Genomic DNA, 19,113 nt, shown 5'->3' on the forward strand with positions numbered 1-19,113 from the left:
CACGTGGGGTAGCGTCCCCTGTCGCTTGACGGTGGCGGGGAGGAGAGGGAGGGAGGGAGGGAGGGGTGGGGGGAGAGGGAATGGGGAGGTAACCGTACGCCCGATCAAAAAAAAAAGGACTTAAAAGACCAATAAAATACTGTACAATAAAATCCGTTTTACCTGTGTAAGTTGACGAACGTTTCTGCGTCTAGTTTTCTAACCGCCTTTCCCGTCGGGGTCGCACCCAAACCCTCCACACGCGAGATGGAAGCATAGGAAATACGCTTTTTTGTTTTATTTATTCTGAATTTACACCGAAATCCTGCAATAAACTTACGCCGTTACGATCGGCTTTCAGCACAGGGTGAACTGAACCATACGCCGGCTGCTTTGGGTCCCATCGACTGCATTTGCGGAGTGATCGGTATTATAGTTCAGCCACAGGATACCCAGTCACTACACTCGACGGGGCAGTCGCAATTCTTCGGCGACCCGAGTCCGTCTGGGTTTCGCCCGCGCGGCTTTCCCTTGTGGGCCCGGTTTGAAGCGTTTGAAAGGCGTTTCGTTGGCAATCTGCGCTCGAATAGCTGTGTCTCTCGCTGCGCCTTTAAATGATCTGTTAATAGATGGTTCCACTTCTGTGACCGACTCCAAACCGATGGATTCAAATCAGCCCCAATTCCCGCACTACACCGAATCCTGCGCTGATGGATTTCTCCTCGGTCAAAAGCCATTCCACCCCTTATTCTGCGGGGTAACACGGGACTGGTTGCGGGACGCTGCTTGGCGCAATTGGCTGCCGCCTTTCGCGCTCAAAATACGCAGTCACTTCACTTTATTACATCGATGTGAAGCACTTTGAGACGTCTCGAAGACGTAGTAAGGTGCTATATCAAATGAAAGTATTATTATTATTATTATTAAAGGGAGGACGGATGGTGATGGATGGTCAGGGATTTGGACATGAGCTGGGGGTTGGGATCATGAGGGGTGGAGGGTGGGGGGTGTAGGAGGGTGACAGAAGCCGTGGTTGACGAGAAGGATGTTGAGATGGGCCTTGAAGGAGAGGGAGGGAGCAAAGTGAAAGGAATGTGGGATGGAGTTCCAAAGGGTGGGGGGGGGGGGGGGGCAGAGAGGCTAAAGGCTCGATCGCTGATGGTGGGGTGGGCTGGGCGGGCGGGCGCGTGGGGCGCGGTGGGACTTGGAGCAGGTCGGAGCCCGTTGAGCGGAGGGAGCGGTCAGGTTGATATGGGGTCAGCAGGACACATGGGTAGGGAGGGGTGCGAGGCGGTGGAGGGATTTGAAGGGCGAGGAGCCACATCAGTGGCGATAGCGACAATTTGCACTTAGCTTGACATGGCGGAGTACGATGCTGACCGCGGTGGGAGTGGGGGGGAGAAGGGGGGAGAAGGGTAGGTGACCCTAGGCCCGATCGAAGAAGAGGAAGAGGTCTTCTGGCGCGACCTGAAGATGGAGGGGAAGGAAGGAAGGTACAGTCGGTTAAACAGACGCGCATCAAATCACGGCGCACTGGGGATTTGCGGGAATGATTGGAAATTGGAGGCTCGAGAACCAGCCCCGAATAATTAACGGACGGCACGAGCTGACGGGCTGGCGGTCACACTGAGGGTTAGTGAACTGGTCTCTGGCTGCTTCATCCGCTAACAGCGGACACGTTCTCGTAGATCAGGTCACCTTGGTTCTCGTAGATGTGATCGGTCACCGGCTTTGAGCTCACTGTGTCCAGCATGCACTGGTGCAGGAAGATGTACTGAGACTGCGAGAGAGCACAGAGCCACAATATAATAATAATAATAATAATAATAATCCTTGCATTTGATATAGCGCTTTTCACGTCGGGAGGACGTCCCAAAGCGCTTAAATAATGCAATACAATGTGGAGTCCCTGGGGTTAGAGCCCTCGCCTCGCAAGCGAGAGGACCCGGGTTCGATCCCCAGGTAGGACGAAACGTTGGGCAAGTTTCCTTAACCACCCCCCACCCCACCCCACGCACACACACACACACGCGCGCCTCTTTTTACCCAGCAATAAGTAGGAACTCGGTTATTAGTCGATTGGTGGATCGCTTTTACGGGGATAATAATCCCTTCAGAACAAATCAGAATAAGAATAATTCGGTCACTCAATCCACGACTGTTTGTGGGGACGCTGCTGCGCGCCATCGGCTGCCGCATTTCCCCCACAACCCATCAGTTGAGTCTCCAAACCCAACTGAGAATTCCCCATTTGTAATAATAATAATCCTTGCGTTTAGATACGGCGCCTCATCTTCGAGACGTCTCAAAGCACTTCACAGGATACACTGTAAAGTGTAGTGACTGTGTATTTTGTGGGCGAAACGCGGCAGCCAAATGCGCACGGCGACGTCCCCACAAACAGCCGCGGATTGAGCAACCAAACTGCTATCATTATTTTTTGTTGTTGAAGGGACAGATAAGGGATCAAACTTCCTCGACACTGTCCTGCCCAGAGCTCCTCAGGTCCAGAGATCAGAGTTGCGGCTGTTATCGCTAACTCACGTGTTTAGCGAGCGAGGCCGGGCGGCAATAAACCCGGGACTGATACGTCTGATTGAGGAAGGAGTTTGACAGGAGGAAAGGTCAGCGTTTGGGATCGAGAGAGAGGGGTCGTCGTTATGAAGCTGTGAGGTGGGGGGGGAGGAAGACTGAAGGGAAGGGGGGGGATTGAGGGAGAGAGTGTCCAGAGTTTTTGGGGTGTAGCGGCTGAAGGCACATCCTGCGATGGTGGGGCGGAGAGAGGGGCAAGGGGCGAACTGAACGGGTGGTGGAATGGGGGGGGTGGGGGGGCGGAGGGTAAGCTAATCGGAGAGGTAGCGAGGTGCCAGGGCATGGAGGGATTTGAGAACGAGCGAGGCTGGCGAGGGAGGGAATAGGGTGAGGTTGGTGGCAGGGAGGGAGGGAGGGAGGAAGGGAGAGAGGTTGAAGCTCAGTCGGAGGTAATAAGGGCGGGTGAGCTCACCTCCGTCTGCACCATGAACGGGCGCCTCTTCCGCATCTCGTGGACGATCCCGTAGACGTCGACGACCTGCTCACACTGGATCTGCTGCAGCAGGTAGTCCAGGGCGATCAATGTGCCAGTCCTGCCCACCCCCGCACTGCAAACACACACACACAAACACACTCACGTGAGTCACTGCCATTAAATCACCCCCCACCTGGTCACCCACCCTCAAGAACCCGCCTCTTCGGCCGCGCCTTCGTTCGCCCTTATTCCAGTTCACTCGTTTCGCCAACAAAATGCACAGTCACTCCACTTTACAGTCTATCCTGTGAAGCGCTTTGAGGCAAACGGGGAGAGAGAGGGCATTTGATACAGTGCCTTACCAATCAAATGCCATCTCTCACTCTGCGTGCCCACTCCCTCCCAGCTGTGCCCTCTCTCTGCCAGGCTATGCCCTTTCTCTCTCTCTCTCTCTCTCTCTCTCTCTCTCAGACTGTGCCCTCTCACTCCCAAGCTGTGCCCACTCACCTGCAGTGTACGATGGTGCTGCCTTTCCTCTTCCTCTCGTTCAGGTAACTGCGGAGCAGGTTTTGGAAGCGAATGAGCACATCAGTGGTGTCGGGAACGCCGTGATCCGGCCAAGCCGTGAAGTGGAAATGTCGGACTGTGCGGCTTTCCTCCTCATCAGTCTTGGCAGAGAGGAGAGAATGTCACACAGCGGGCACACAGGGGCATACGCAGTAACACACAGAGACACACACACAGGGGCACAAAGCGACACACAGGGGCACACACAGTGACACACAGGGGCACACACAGAGGTACACATTAACACTCTGCATCCCTGCCTCACCCCACCCCACCCCGCCCTGGCACTGACCTTCCTAACACTGAAGTCACGCAGCGTCCACTCGGGCAGGATGGTCTCGGACGTGACAGACACAGTGATGTCCCAGTAAGTGCAGGGAGTGTAGTCCAGGGGCCAGTAATGCTCACACTTCACCTGTAATTTACACACATTTACGTTAACATTTACACACAGGGGCACACGCAGAGCATACAGGGGTCACAGCAACACACAGGGGCACATGCAAACACACACACAGAGTGTTTTGCCTGCCTTATGGGATGACACACAGCAACTCCATACTGGAGTCCTGTAGTGTTAGTAGTCAGCACTTGAGCCTTGCAAAGGAGAGGACCCGGGTTCGATTCCCGGCTGAAGAGGAGGGTCTTGAAGGAGGAAAGGGAGGAGAGGGGGAGTGAGGCGGAGGGACTGCGAGATGGAGTTCCAGAGGGTGGGGGGCACACTGGCCGATAGGGCCGACCGCCGATGGTGGGGCGAGCGAGGCGGGAGATGTGAAACAGGCCGGAGCCCGCTGAGCGGAGGGAGCGAGCAGGATGGTAGGGGGTTAGGAGGTGGCGGAGGTCCAGGGGAGCGAGCCCACGGAGGGCTCTGAAGGTGAGGACTAGGATCTTGAAATGTATTCTCTGTGAGACGGGAAGCCAGTGGAGTCGGGCGAGGATGGGGGTGATGGGGTCATGGAGAGGGGTGCGGGAGAGGACGTGGCTGAGGCCAACAAGCAGGAAGTTTGCGTAGTCGAGCCAGGATGTGATGAATGTGTGGATGAGGGTCTCGGGGGTCTGCGGTGAGAGACAGCCCACCCTATGTCTCCAGGCCGGAGTCACTCACTCTCTTGCTCTCTCTCACTCACTCGCTCGCCCACTCACCCGGTTTAGCTCCGTACAGTTTGTAACCATGACAATAGCCTCGGAATTTTGCTCCCAAACCATTCGCCAGAAATCCGCGATGGTGCCCGGGAGTGGGCCCTGAGTGGCGATAAACTCCTTTTCGGATTTATACCCCTGTGGGAAAAAAGGCGGGATTCATAAACCACAAACCCCTGGAAACACTGGGGGAGTGGGAGGGTCTTGGCTGGGCATCGCTGTGTGTCTGGGCATCGCTGTGTGTCTGGGCATCGCTGTGTGTCTGGGCATCGCTGTGTGTCTGGGCTGGGCATCGCTGTGTGTCTGGGCTGGGCATCGCTGTGTGTCTGGGCTGGGCATCGCTGTGTGTCTGGGCTGGGAATCGCTGTGTGTCTGGGCATCGCTGTGTGTCTGGGCATCGCTGTGTGTCTGGGCATCGCTGTGTGTCTGGCCAGCGCTGTGTGTCTGGCCAGCGCTGTGTGTCTGGCCAGCGCTGTGTGTCTGGCCAGCGCTGTGTGACTGGGCATTGCTGTGTGTCTGGGCATTGCTGTGTGTCTGGGCAGCGTTGTGTGTCTGGGCAGCGTTGTGTGTCTGGGCATTGCTGTGTGTCTGGGCATTGCTGTGTGTCTGGGCATTGTTGTGTGTCTGGGCAGCGGTGTGTGTCTGAGCTGTGCAGCGGTGTGTGTCTGAGCTGTGCAGCTCTGTGTGTCTGAGCTGTGCAGCTCTGTGTGTCTGGGCTGGGCGTCGCTGTGTGTGTCTGGGCTGGGCGTCGCTGTGTGTCTGGGCGTCGCTGTGTGTCTGGGCTGGGCGTCGCTGTGTGTCTGGGCTGGGCGTCGCTGTGTGTCTGGGCTGGGCGTCGCTGTGTGTCTGGGCTGGGCGTCGCTGTGTGCCTGGGCGTCGCTGTGTGTCTGGGCGTCGCTGTGTGTCTGGGCATCGCTGTGTGTCTGGGCATCGCTGTGTGTCTGGGCATCGCTGTGTGTCTGGGCTGGGCATCACTGTGTGTCTGGGCATCGCTGTAGTGTCTCGGCTGGGCATCGCTGTGTGTCTGGGCATCGCTGTGTGTCTGGGCATCGCTGTGTGTCTGGGCATCGCTGTGTGTCTGGGCATCGCTGTGTGTCTGGGCATCGCTGTGTGTCTGGGCATCGCTGTGTGTCTGGGCATCGCTGTGTGTCTGGGCATCGCTGTGTGTCTGGGCATCGCTGTGTGTCTGGGCATCGCTGTGTGTCTGGGCATCGCTGTGTGTCTGGGCATCGCTGTGTGTCTGGGCATCGCTGTGTGTCTGGGCAGCGCTGTGTGTCTGAGCTGTGCAGCGCTGTGTGTCTGAGCTGTGCAGCGGTGTGTGTCTGAGCTGTGCAGCGGTGTGTGTCTGGGCTGGGCATCGCTGTGTGTCTGGGCATCGCTGTAGTGTCTCGGCTGGGCATCGCTGTGTGTCTGGGCATCGCTGTGTGTCTGGGCATCGCTGTGTGTCTGGGCATCGCTGTGTGTCTGGGCATCACTGTGTGTCTGGGCATCGCTGTGTGTCTGGGCATCGCTGTGTGTCTGGGCTGGGCACTCACCGGCATGTAGCTGGCGTTGATGTAGTTGGAGTTGACAGTGTTCGGCAGCAGAGAAAGGCTCACGAGAGAAGAGTCGTCTAGAGAATCAAAATGTCTGTGTCAGAGTCGGACCAGAGACTGCAGAGACCAGACACGCACATAGACATGTACACAGACCACACACACACGTACGTACACAGCCCACAGACACACACGTACGTACACAGACCACACACACACAGACACATGTACACAGACCACACACACACGTACACAGGCCAGACACGGACACAGACACACACATAGACCATACACAAGTACACAAATCACACACACACATGCACATGGACCACAGACACACACAAGCACACAGACCACAGACAGACACACACACATGCACACAGACCACAGAGACACACACACACACATAGACCACAGACACACACACATGCACACAGACCACAGACACACACAAGTACACAGACCACAGACAGACAGACACACATACAAGTATACAGACACACACACCCACACTCAATCACTTACACTCACAAACGAACACACACACCCTCCAGAGATCCCACCCACACACAACGCACACACAACGAGAGACCAGACACATAGCCATCAGTGTAACACACACACACGTACAGGGCAGGACGTTGGTGTAACGATTCTTCTCCTTGTTCTCCGCCAGTAAAGCCTCCTCCTTCGACTGGCTTGTGCCGACTGTGCTTAACGTCTGCCGGGTGTCAAAACCGAGAGATGGTGAGAGTCTGATCTAAACTCCATCCTCCGCCATGTCTAACCCCACTACAGCCCGCACAGCACGCCCCAGTCGGGTACAACACAGGTTAGAGACCCAGTGAATCTCTACGCCCAACAACAACAACTTGTACTTATGTAGCGCCCTCCACATAGGGTAGTGTCTCAGAGCGCTTAACAGTGGCAGAGGGAGGGAGGGAAGGAATTTGAACACACGAGTGGGGAGGATCGCGAAGTCAATCCGTTCGGTGATGGGGGGCCAGTGGTGCCTGGTGTGCGTTGGGAGGGGAGGTGGGGGGGGGTGGGGGAGAGATGGTGGGAGAGAGACAGAGAATGACTTTCAGTGCCTACCTGATATTCCTCGGCAAAGCCAAAGTCTGAGTCGGCGTGATTCTTTCGAAAATAATCTTCATATCCCTCCACAGGATGTGGCTTGGAGGTGGGCACCCTGTAAAGGGAACCGTTTTAATTATAATTATAAATTTGACATATTTCTGACCCACACGCCTTATCACACGCCTTCGAGACGTCTCAAAGCGCTTCACAGGATAAACTGTGTTTCGTGGGCGAAACGCGGCAGCCAATTGCGCACAGCAGCGTCCCCACAAACAGCCGTGGGTTTGAGCGACCAAATTATTATTGTTTTCTTTTAAAAGGGTTATCATCCCCGGAAGAGAGGTCCACCGATCGACTAACATCTGGGTTTCTATTTACCTCTGGGTGAACAGAGGCCTGATTAAGGAGTGAGGAAACTGCCCGAAGGTTTCGCCCGGCCCGTGAATCAAACCCGGGTCCTCTCGCTTGCGAGGCGAGCGGAAGCTTTGTGCAGTATTTACAATGATGGATGGGAGGCATCTTTGCTGGTTAGAATGATAAGGAGCCTTATCAGTCCGGGGTTCAATACCCATGCGAGTTAGCTGATAGCAGGGTGGGTGGCAGAGGAGAGAGGCAATCGACCTCAATTCCATTGAGTTAGGGAGAAGGCGGGGAAAATATCAGTCGGGGCTCCTGTTCCTGACCGTGTCTGGGTTGGGGTCAGATCAGGGCGCAACCACAGTGAAATACTCTGCAACACTAAACTGCCTGAACTAAGGACCTGGGTTCAATTCCCGGGCAGGGCCAAACTTTAGGCAAGTTTCCTTACTCCACACACCTCTGTTTACCCCGCAGTAAGTAGGAACCTGGTCGTTGGACAATTGGTGGATCGCTTTCTGGGGGCCAATAATCGCTTCAATCGATCGATCAATCCACAACTGTTTGTGGAACACTGCTGCGCTCAATTGGCTGTCCACAAAATATAGTCAATTCACTTTACAGTAAATTCTTTGAGATGTCTCAACGATGTGATGAGGTGCTATATCAAATGCAAGGATTATTATTTTAGTATTATTATTATTAGGTGTTTGGCTCCCATAAGTTTGTGTTTAAAGCTTGTAGATCGAACAAGAGGAGAGAAGGGAAAGCTTACACACTGTCCAGAGTCTTCATGTTTGAGAATTCTGGTCGTACATGTTTCCTGGAACACAAAGATCAGCGATTATTGATCTAACTACTCGCTCCCAGACAGATTTAGCACTCCCAGATCAGGGTAAAGCTCCCTCTACACTGTGCGTCCACACTCCCAGGTCAGGGTTAGAGACACAGTAACGCTCCCTCTACACTGTGCGTCCACACTCCCAGGTCAGGGTTAGAGACACAGTAAAGCTCCCTCTACACTGTGCGTCCACACTCCCAGGTCAGGGTTAGAGACACAGTAACGCTCCCTCTAGTGTGCGTCCACACTCCCAGGTCAGGGTTAGAGACACAGTAACGCTCCCTCTAGTGTGCGTCCACACTCCCAGGTCAGGGTTAGAGACACAGCAAAGCTCCCTCTACACTGTCCCGACCAGATGTAGAACCAATCCTGGCATGTGTGCTACTTACCGCCTGTACCGGTTGGTGAGGAAGAACAGCAATAACACAATCAGGACAAGGCCAAGTAAGGAGCCAACGACAGCTCCGGCGATGATGGCTGCAGAGAAATGACAGTATGATTGATCTCTGGCTCCCTGCTCCTTCTCTCCCTCTGGTACCCCCTCCCTTCAAGGCCTGTCTCAAGACCCTCCCTCTTTTACCGAGCCTTCGGTCACCCCCTGCCCTCCACCCTTCCTGATCCCGAACCCCAGCTTGGAGCCTTGCGAGTGCTGAAGGGGAACACACCCACACAAACAAACACACACACACACACACAAAAACACACAGACACCCAGAGCTCGGGCACACGGCTAGACTCACGTGCAGGATCCGTGGTACATTCCTCGGTGGCCTTTTGGCTGCGGATCTTGTCCAGCTGGGTGTAGACAGTCACGGTGTAAGTCCTCCCCGGGTAAAGATCCTTGAATTCTCCCGTCAGAGAGTTGGTGTAATTGTCGTTCACCGGGGGTTTTGCGTTCAGAGACACGTTAAATCCCGTGTAACGTCCTCTCGGCCTCAGCCAGCGCACGGTAAGGGTGTAACCGGAACGCCGGTAGCAAGTGATACCAGGGGTGTGCTCAGGATCTGTGAAGCGTCAAGAAATAAAATGATAATAAATCGGTCGCTCAACCCATGACTTTAAGCGCTCTAAGGCGCTACTCTTCGTGGAGGGCGCTGTATAAGTTGTTGTTGTTGGCTGTTTGTGGGGACGCTGCTGGGCGCAGACGGCTGCCGTGTTTCGCCCACAAAATACACAGTCACTACACTTTACAGTGTAACCTGTGAAGAGCTTTGGGACGTCTCGAAGGTATGATAAGGCGCTGTAACGAATGCAAGGATTATTATTATTATTATTAAAGGATTAAAGTTTTAACCTGTCACCAGCATCGTTTGTGACACTGATGTTGTCTGGACACCTATTCTTTTTTTTCTCTCCTGTCAGAGAATATAATATTAACAATATTTTTTTAAATAATCAATAATAATCATTATTAATACCAACAATCATCCATACTATTACTAAATAATACTGATTAATATAGATTAATACTAATTAATACGAATTAATATGAACGAATACTAATTAATAACACTAATTCATACTAATACTATTAATAATAATAAAAATAATAATCCTCGCATTTGATACAGCCCCTTATCACGGGGTTCAAAGCGCCTCACGGGATACACCGTAACGTGTAGTGACTGCGTGTTTCTTGGGCCAAACGCGGCAGCCAATTGCGCCCGGCACAGTGTCCCGCAAACTAGTGGAGGGGATTTAAGAGGTCACTTACTTGTCGTGTTCGATTCAGAAAGTGGTTCGCTGATTGTGTTCTCTGGTGTGACTGAGTACACGCTGACGTTGTATCGCAAACCCGGCTGCAGCCCTTGCAGGTCTAACTGCTCAGCACCTTGGGGAGTACTGTCGTTCCAAGTTCCATTCTCACTTGTGACAACGACGCTATAAGTGTAGGATTCCTTTCTGCTATCTTCTGATGGCGTCCACATCACAGTCAACGACGTTGTTGTTCTGATCAACACAGATATACTGGTGACGGGTGAAGGATCTGTGGGAGCAGAGTTACAGTGCGTATTTGTGGGCGAAACGCGGCAGACAGTTGCGCACAGCAGCGTCCCAAACAAACAGTCGTGGATTGAAGTGACTAATTAATTCTTTAAATTAATTATTACCCCCGGAAAAGCGATCCGCCAATCAACTAACTACCAGGTTCCAACTTACTGCTGGTAAACATAGGCGTGCGTGTGTGTTTGGGGGAGGGGGAGGGTGGGGGAGTAAGGAAACTTGCCCAACATGTCGCCCCACCCGGAAATCGAAACCGTGTCCTCTCGCTTGCGAGGCGAGGGCTCTAACCCCTGAGCTACAGGGACTCCATTATACTTACTGGTTGTAGCTGATATTGCTACTGATTCACTGAATGTGGTCTCTGGTGTAACTGACTGCACGCTGATATTGTACTGCAATCCAGGCTCCAGCCCGGGCACAGTACATTCCTGAGTTTTTGGATCGTCACAGATTAGGTCCACACGACCTGTGACAGCGATGTTGTAAGTGTAATTATCCTTTCTGCCATCCTCAGGTGCATTCCACGTCACAGTCAGCGACTCTGTTGTTCTGTCCCTTATGGATATGCCGGTGACTTGAGAAGGATCTGTGGAACAGTTACAATAACAGTAATAATAATAAAAATTCTCGCAAAAGAATAAATAAATAAAAATAAAAAAATAAAAAGCCTTCTCACGTCTTCGAGAAGTCTCAAAGCACAGTTGACTCCTGGGCCCCAGCCCGGAGCTGAAACACGCACAGCGAGTCTCGTGCTCTGTGGAGTCTACCGCACACGGGCCCTTTGAGAGTTGACGAGGTCACTTACTAGTTGTGGCTGATATTTGATGTACTTCACTGAATGTGTTCTCTGGTGTAATTGACTTCACGCTGACATTGTACTGCAATCCAGGCTCCAGCCCGGGCACAGTACATTCCTGAGCTTTTGGATTGTCACAGATGAGGTCCACACGACCTGTGACACTGACGTTGTAAGTGTATTCATCCTTTCTGACATCCTCAAGTGCCTTCCACGTCACAGTCAGCGACTCTGTTGTTCTGTTCTCTACAGTTACGTTCGTGACCTGAGAAGGATCTGCGGAACAGTTACAACAAGAATAATATTAATAGTAATAATAATCCTCGCATTTGATACAGCGCCTTATCACGTCTTCGAGACGTCTCAAAGCGATTCACTTTGTGCTGTAAAGTCAATTGACTGTATATTTTGTGGGCCAAACGCAGCAGCCAATTGCGCACAACAGTCGTGGATTGAGTGACCAAATTATTATTACTTTGAAGGGATTATTACCCCCGGAAAGCGATCCGCTAATCGACTAACAACCGGGCTCCTACTGACTGCTGGTAAACAGAGGCGTGTGTGTTTGCGTGTGCGCGTGTGTGGAATAAGGAAACTCGCCTGAGGTTTCGCCCTGACCTGCCTGGGAATCGAACCCGGGTCCTCTCGCTTGCGAGGCGAGGGCTCTAACCCCTGAGTTACAGGGACTCCATTATACTTACTGGTTGTAGCTGATATTGCTACTGATTCACTGACTGTGTTCTCTGGTGTAACGGACTGCACGCTGACATTGTACTGCAATCCAGGCTCCAGCCCGGGCACAGTACATTTCTGAGCTTTTGGATTGTCACAGATTAGGTCCACACGACCTGTGACACGAACGTTGTAAGTGTAATTATCCTTTCTGCCATCCTCAGGTGTATTCCACGTCACAGTCAGCGACTCTGTTGTTCTCTCCTCTACAGTTACGTTCGTGACCTGAGAAGGATCTGTGGAACAGTTACAACAAGAATAATATTAATAGTAATAATAATCCTCGCATTTGATGCAGCGCCTTATCACGTCTTCGAGACGTCTCAAAGCGATTCACTTTGTGCTGTAAAGTCAATTGACTGTATATTTTGTGGGCCAAACGCAGCAGCCAATTGCGCACAACAGTCGTGGATTGAGTGACTAAATTATTATTACTTTGAAGAGATTATTACCCCCGGAAGGCGATCCGCCGATCGACTAACAACCGGGTTCCTACTGACTGCTGGTTAACAGAGGCGTGTGTGTTTGCGTGTGCGCGTGTGTGGAATAAGGAAACTCGCCTGAGGTTTTGCCCTGACCTGCCTGGGAATCGAACCCGGGTCCTCTCACTTGCGAGGCCAGGGCTCTAACCCCTGAGTTACAGGGACTCCATTATACTTACTGGTTGTAGCTGATATTGCTACTGATTCATTGACTGTGTTCTCTGGTGTAATTGACTGCACTTTGACATTGTACTGCAATCCAGGCTCCAGCCCGGGCACAGTACATTCCTGAGCTTTTGGATTGTCACAGATTAGGTCCACACGACCTGTGACACTAACGTTGTAAGTGTATTCATCCTTTCTGACATCCTCAAGTGCCTTCCACGTCACAGTCAGCGACTCTGTTGTTCTGTTCTCTACAGTTACATTCGTGACCTGAGAAGGATCTGTGGAACAGTTACAACAAGAATAATATTAATAGTAATAATAATCCTCGCATTTGATACAGCGCCTTATCACGTCTTCGAGACGTCTCAAAGCAATTCACTTTGTGCTGTAAAGTCAATTGACTGTATATTTTGTCTGCGAAACGCAGCAACCAATTGCGCACAGCAGTCGTGGATTGAGTGACCAAATTATTTTTTTTTTGAAGGGATTATTACCCTCAGAAAGCGATCCGCCAATCGGCTAACAACCGGGTTCCTACTGACTGCTGGTAATAATAATATAATAATAATAATCCTTGCATTTGATATAGCGCTTTTCACATCGGGAGGACGTCCCAAAGCGCTTCACAGAACACACTGTAAAGTGAATTGACTGTATATTTGTAAACAGATGTGTGTGTGTGTGTGGGGGGGGGCCATAAGGAAACTCGCTCAAGGTTTCACTTGGACCCGCTCGGGAATCGAACCCGGGTTCTCTCCCTTGTGATGTGAGCGCTCTATCTAACCCCTGAGCTACAGTAGGTGACGAGGTCACTTACTGGTTGTGGCTTATATTCAACGTGATTCACTGGTTGTGTTCTCCGGTGTCGCTGTGCGAGTGCGAGGGGAGATGGGAGGGAGGGAAGCTGAGGATGACAGACCAAGCCCTGAGCGTAGAGAACGAGTCCAGGAAAGAGGGGGAGGGGTGGGGGGGGGAAGAAACTGGAAGAGATCGGTAGCTGAGGACCACATCTCCCGCTGTTTCAGAAGATTTCCTGTGTATTTAGTGCGAGAGCAAACACTCACTTGTGGTTCCTTTAGATGTGGCGTTCTCCGAGCAGTTCGGCGCCAAGACTGTGATTGTGACATCGTATTGTTGCCCAGGATCGAGGTTAGAAACCGTCACTTTATTGGTTTGATCAGTTATATTTTCTCCTTGATCAGCTACAATCCAACGAATTGAAACAAACGGTGTGGTCGGGTTTGTCCAGGTGATTTTCAGTTGCGTTGTGCTTCCAGGCTCCACTTTGATATCCGTCACACCTGAATTGGGCAAAAGGGGAAAAAATGATGAGACACCTCCCTCCCACAAGCCTCAGAAACTGGTTACCGTGTTTCCTTCCTCCGCTCCCACCCCCACCTCACTGCCCCCCTGCCCAGCCAGTGACTCCCCACCTCACCCTTCTTTCACCCACTTCCCCACCCCCTAACACTCGGGAACTCTATCCCGCAATCCCTCCGCCTCGCCCCTTCTCTCTTGCCTCCTTCAAGTCCCGTTTAAAGACCTTGTTCTTCGACCACGGCTTCGGCCACCCTCTCACCTTCCGCATCTGGCCCACGGGGGGGGGAATAGTGTGCGGCCAAAATGATGCTCCCCAACACCCCCACCTCCCCTCCTATTCTAGACCGTACTGTACCCCTAAATGGAACTGAGAGACTTACCAGAACAATTATTGACATTCTCCTGCGAAATGAGGAAGGAAAATAAATTACTGAGGAGACAAATAGCTCACCCCCACCTCCGCCCTTTGACACGTCTCAACGATGTGATAAGGCACTATAACAAATGCAAGGATTATTATTATTATACTCAGGGGTGGAGGAGAGCTTTGGTGGGGAGAGGGAGTGGGGGGGGGAGGTGGGAGAGTTGGGTGGGGGGAGAACATGCTTCCGCTTGTGGGGCTGATAACTCATGACTCACTCAGTAATAAAGGTAGACTTTGGAATGAAAGATGAATAAGGTTAACTGTCAGTTTCTGATTGATAGGGATTGGGAAAGTAAACCCAGACATTCTCAGATACATTGAGGGACAGGAATCAGAGGATGTGATAACAGTTTCAATACCAGGAAGTCATTTAGTGAGAGGGGGAATTAACAGCTAGAATAGTTTCTGGGAACAGTTTGAGGCCAAGTCACTGGACTCATTTAAGAAACCAGATGATAAGAATAATAATCCTTGCATTTGATATAGTATCTTATCACGTCTTTGAGACGTCTCAAAGCGCTTCACAGGATACACTGTAAAGTGAATTGACTGTATATTTTGCGGGCGAAACGCGGCAGCCAATTGCGCACAGCGGCGTCCCCACAAACAGTGGTGAATTGAAGTTACCAATTTAGTCTTCTGAAGGGGTTATTACCCCCGGAAAAGACATCCGACAATCGACTAACCACTGGGTTCCTCCTTACTGCTGGTAAACAGAGACGCGTGTGTATGTGTGTGTGTGTGTGAGCGTGTGGAGTAAGGAAACTTGTCCAACATTTCGCCCTGACCCTGGAATCAAACCCAGCTCCTCTCGCTTGCGAGGGCTCTAACCACTGAGCTTCTGGGCTCCACACATCTGATACACACCACAGTCCAGGGGGGGCGGGGAGGTGCACACACACACACACACACACACGTAATCTGAAGGAAAGGCTGACAAGACACATAGGGCCACAAAACTGTTTCTCTTCAGACATCAGTCACTTCCCTCTGTCTAATTTCTGAATGATTGAGTTAACAGGTGGGAACCACCACATCCTCTTTCAGTGAGTGCTGCAGTCTATGTCATGACTACACACACACATATACACACACACACACACATACACACACACATATACACATACACATATATACACACACAGAGCTGCCTGCAGTCACCTGAGAGATTAAATCACCAGCTCACAACCCCACCCTTCCAAGTCCTGCCAAAAATTACCCCCCCTAATGAAAGTTCTTTTCTTCTTCTCTTTTTTTCTTCCACCGTGACTGTTTGAGGGACACCGCTGTGTGGAATTGGCTGCCATAGCACCTTCAGAAACACTCTCTGCTCCTCTGTACCCAATGTTCTGAAACACACACGCACACATACACACACACACACAAACACATGTACTCACTGAAACACACACAGTAACAGGAGGAGGTCATTCAGCCCCTCAAGCCTGTTCCACCATTCTATAAGACCACGGCTAATCTGTACCTCAAGCCCAATTGCCTGGCCTTGCCCCATATCCCTTGATCCCCTGACCCAACAAACATCGAGCTACAAAATGTACTCACTGAAACACACACACCCACAGTCCTTATTCAAACATTGGTTTACTCTCGCTCTTACACTTGGTCCATTCTCACTCGTAACTTTACGTCCCGTTTGATTTAACACGTTCAAAACCCTCCCGTGGAGAAGAGTTTGGTTTGTGGGTAGGTAGTAAAATAAAAAGAAAAAAAATAATTTGAGGGTCACCGGACAGGCAGCGAACTGATCCACGCAATGAGGAAAATCCCTTCTTACCTGGGCGGAGGCCTGGAAAATGACCAGGAGCTGGAGAAGCCCCAATCTCAGATCCATCTCAGGCACGACACTCGCACACCAAGACCTCTCGGCTAAGACGCTCGCCTAACCCAAGCTTTCATCTCCGATCTGTCCGTGAGAAATTCCTTCCCTCTTTCGTTGAGGTGCTGCCGAGAGGAAGAGAAACTGCTGTACGTTACGGGCAGCTGGGAGTGGACTTTACTCTGTGCACATGAACCCAAAACCTACAGAAGAGTAAAACTAACATGATCGCGGATGCACACACAATGCCGCGACCCCAGCAACACGAAAGACAGATCGGAAACGCTGAGGCTGAATAACCATCAATGGGAAACTTTGAGCTGTCTTTCCATTAAAATACTACTACTAATAAATTGGTCACTCTAATCCGCGGCTGTTTGTGGGAGGCTGCCACATTGGCTGCCGCGTTTCACTCACGCAAAGTGCACAGTCAATTCACTTTACAGCCTATCCTGTGAAGCGCTTTGAGAAGTCTCGAAGACGTGATAAGGCGTTGTATCAAATGCGAGTATTATTGTTATTATTATTATTATTAATAGTAGTCCTCGCGGAAATCTGGAACTTTCTCCCCCAAAAGGGCTGTGGGTTATGAGTGGATCCATTCACATTTCCAAGATGTTTGTTAGGTCCGGGTATTAAGGGATATGGGACAAGGGCAAGTAATGGACTTGAGGTACAGATCAGCCCATGAATGGCAGAACCGGCTCGAGGGGCTATATATCCCATTGCTCTTTCTATGAATTGACTGTTTATTTTGTTGGCGGACACAATTTGGGGATGAACTCGTTTTATTTTGGCCGCAGCGCTGATGAGGTTAGGACCTCATTTAAGAGATTTCCCAAGTTCTGCACCGATTGAAAGTGTCCTGTAGCTCAGTGGTTAGAGCCCTCGCCTCGCGAGCGAGAGGACCTGGGGTCTATTCCCGGGTAGGACGAAACGTGGGCAAGTTTCCTTACTCTACACTTCTCTGTTTACTTAGCAGTTGTAAGTAAGGAACCTGATTGCTGGTCGATTGTCAGATCGCTTTTCCGGGGGTAATAATCCCTTCAAAAAACAACAATAGTCACTCAATCCGCGACTGTTTGTGGGGACGCTGCTGTGCGCAATCGGCTGCCGCGTTTCACCCACAAAATGCACAGTCACTACACTTTACAGTGTATCCTGTGAAGCGCTTTGAGACGCCTCGAAGACGTGATGAGGCGCTGTATCAAATGCCAGGATTATTACTCATCACCAGGACAGACATGACATGACTCTAATGGTAAACACAGGGCTACAGAGTGACGGAGATTAACCCTTTCACCTTACCTCATTGCAGTGACAAGCACAGGCCAAGTAGCAACAGGTTTAAAAGCCTTTCACCTACATTGTGTAAGCCACAGGCACCATCTAATCTTTACACCTGTCTCATCCTGGTTACAGGTGTGTACAACTCCCCTTGCAAAAGGGACTACTATTTGTAGACAATTTTCTAGCGAGGCGGTGACTCCCTACTCACTCAGTCCTGACATCAGGTCCTGACCTTGCGGTGTCTCTTACAGGACGTCGCTACGAGCTGTCCCACCCCTAAATCGCAAGCTCAGTTACAGCACAAGGCAGAGCAAAGCTCCCTCCATCTCACCGTCACTCGCAGGACAGACAACGTAAGACCCTGCGTACAGTCAGCCCGACCAACTATTGCGGCTTAAACTCACCTGGAAGGTGGTGTAACCTCAGTGCAGGTGAGCTTCTTCCTGTGGCAGATTCCCCTGTCACTCTCCTGTCAGGGTGACGGCAGCAGGAAAAACAGGACCTCCCCTTCAATCTAGTTCCAAATGAACACAGAGTTAGAGGCAATAAAGCAATACATCGTAGAGTTACCAGGGTTACGTCTCTCTGTAATTGTTCCGACCCAACGCCCCACACACACGCACACACCCCTCACCTTCCCTCCTACTTTCTCCTTCTCAGCCCGCCTTGTTCCTCGGGGGGAGAACGTCGACTCAAAACGGCACCAACCCTCACAGGCGCAGAGTTCGTTGGCGCAATTAACTCTCGTCGAATTTAATCCCCGCAGATCGGTCGGCCCATCCCTACACCTGTGCCGGCGCTCTGAAAAAAACTACTGGGATTACTTCTCTCCCCGCCCTTTTGTGTTCAGGTTTGAATATCACGCGCTGGGTACAATTACAGCACTGTGCTTGATCCCTGCGGTTGATCCAGCGCCTTATCACCTCTTCACGAGCGTCACGGGATTACGCTCCTAATGCCAGCAGCGTGTTTCGTGGGCGAAACGCGGCAGCCAATCGTGCACAGCAGCGTCCCCACAGCCGTGGATTGAGGGACCGCATTTTTTTTGCCCAATCGAAGGGATTATTACCCCCGGAAAGCGATGCGCCAATTGACTAACAACCGGGTTCCTATGTGCTGCTGGGGGAGCGTCCTGGATCGCTTGTCGGTAGCGGAGTCTGACTCCGAGCCGAGAGGGGGGGTGGGGGGGGGGAGAGGAAGGTGACCGTAATCACGAGCAAAAAAGATCTTTAGGTGGGACTTTAGTGACTGAAGGCACGGCCACCGATGGCGGAGTGGAGGGGTTGAGGGCCAAACAGGAGGCCACAGTTACACACGCTTATAAAAGAACCAACTCGAGAGAATTTCGCACAGAGCATCTCACAATAAATTAAGTCACCCCCACCCGCGCCCGTACCCAGGATCAACCGGGAAAGCTTACGAAGGGTTGAGAGAAATCCGAGGGAATCACGAAAGGTTATTGAAGTCTATTTCTCTGCATTACGTTGATTTTAAATTGCAGAAGAGGCTCAATGAGTTGCCGGAGCGTGTGTTCGTTCCTCTTCGAAGGTGCCA

The 19,113-nt window shown here is 51.4% G+C and overlaps 1 protein-coding gene across 1 annotated transcript; it reads right to left on the bottom strand.

The window, feature by feature from the left end:
- Positions 1 to 1,149: 1,149 nt before the first annotated feature.
- Positions 1,150 to 18,360, bottom strand: LOC103173136 (receptor-type tyrosine-protein phosphatase H-like). The gene is made up of 21 exons (XM_042344940.1): positions 18,194 to 18,360; positions 17,964 to 18,073; positions 16,228 to 16,394; positions 14,389 to 14,410; positions 13,753 to 13,989; positions 12,700 to 12,966; positions 12,008 to 12,274; positions 11,316 to 11,582; positions 10,830 to 11,096; positions 10,221 to 10,493; positions 9,247 to 9,510; positions 8,896 to 8,983; positions 8,441 to 8,488; positions 7,324 to 7,420; positions 6,859 to 6,949; positions 6,229 to 6,305; positions 4,697 to 4,831; positions 3,846 to 3,968; positions 3,494 to 3,654; positions 2,984 to 3,119; positions 1,150 to 1,759 (listed from the first exon to the last, which is right to left on the bottom strand). The coding sequence occupies exons 3-21, from the start codon at positions 16,282 to 16,284 to the stop codon at positions 1,637 to 1,639; spliced, it is 3,000 nt and encodes a 999-aa protein (XP_042200874.1). The 5' UTR covers positions 16,285 to 16,394; positions 17,964 to 18,073; positions 18,194 to 18,360; the 3' UTR covers positions 1,150 to 1,636.
- Between the last annotated feature and the right edge of the window lie 753 nt (positions 18,361 to 19,113).

This window comes from Callorhinchus milii, unplaced genomic scaffold (assembly GCF_018977255.1).
Source record: "Callorhinchus milii isolate IMCB2004 unplaced genomic scaffold, IMCB_Cmil_1.0 Scaffold31, whole genome shotgun sequence".
Lineage (NCBI taxonomy): Eukaryota > Metazoa > Chordata > Chondrichthyes > Chimaeriformes > Callorhinchidae > Callorhinchus > Callorhinchus milii.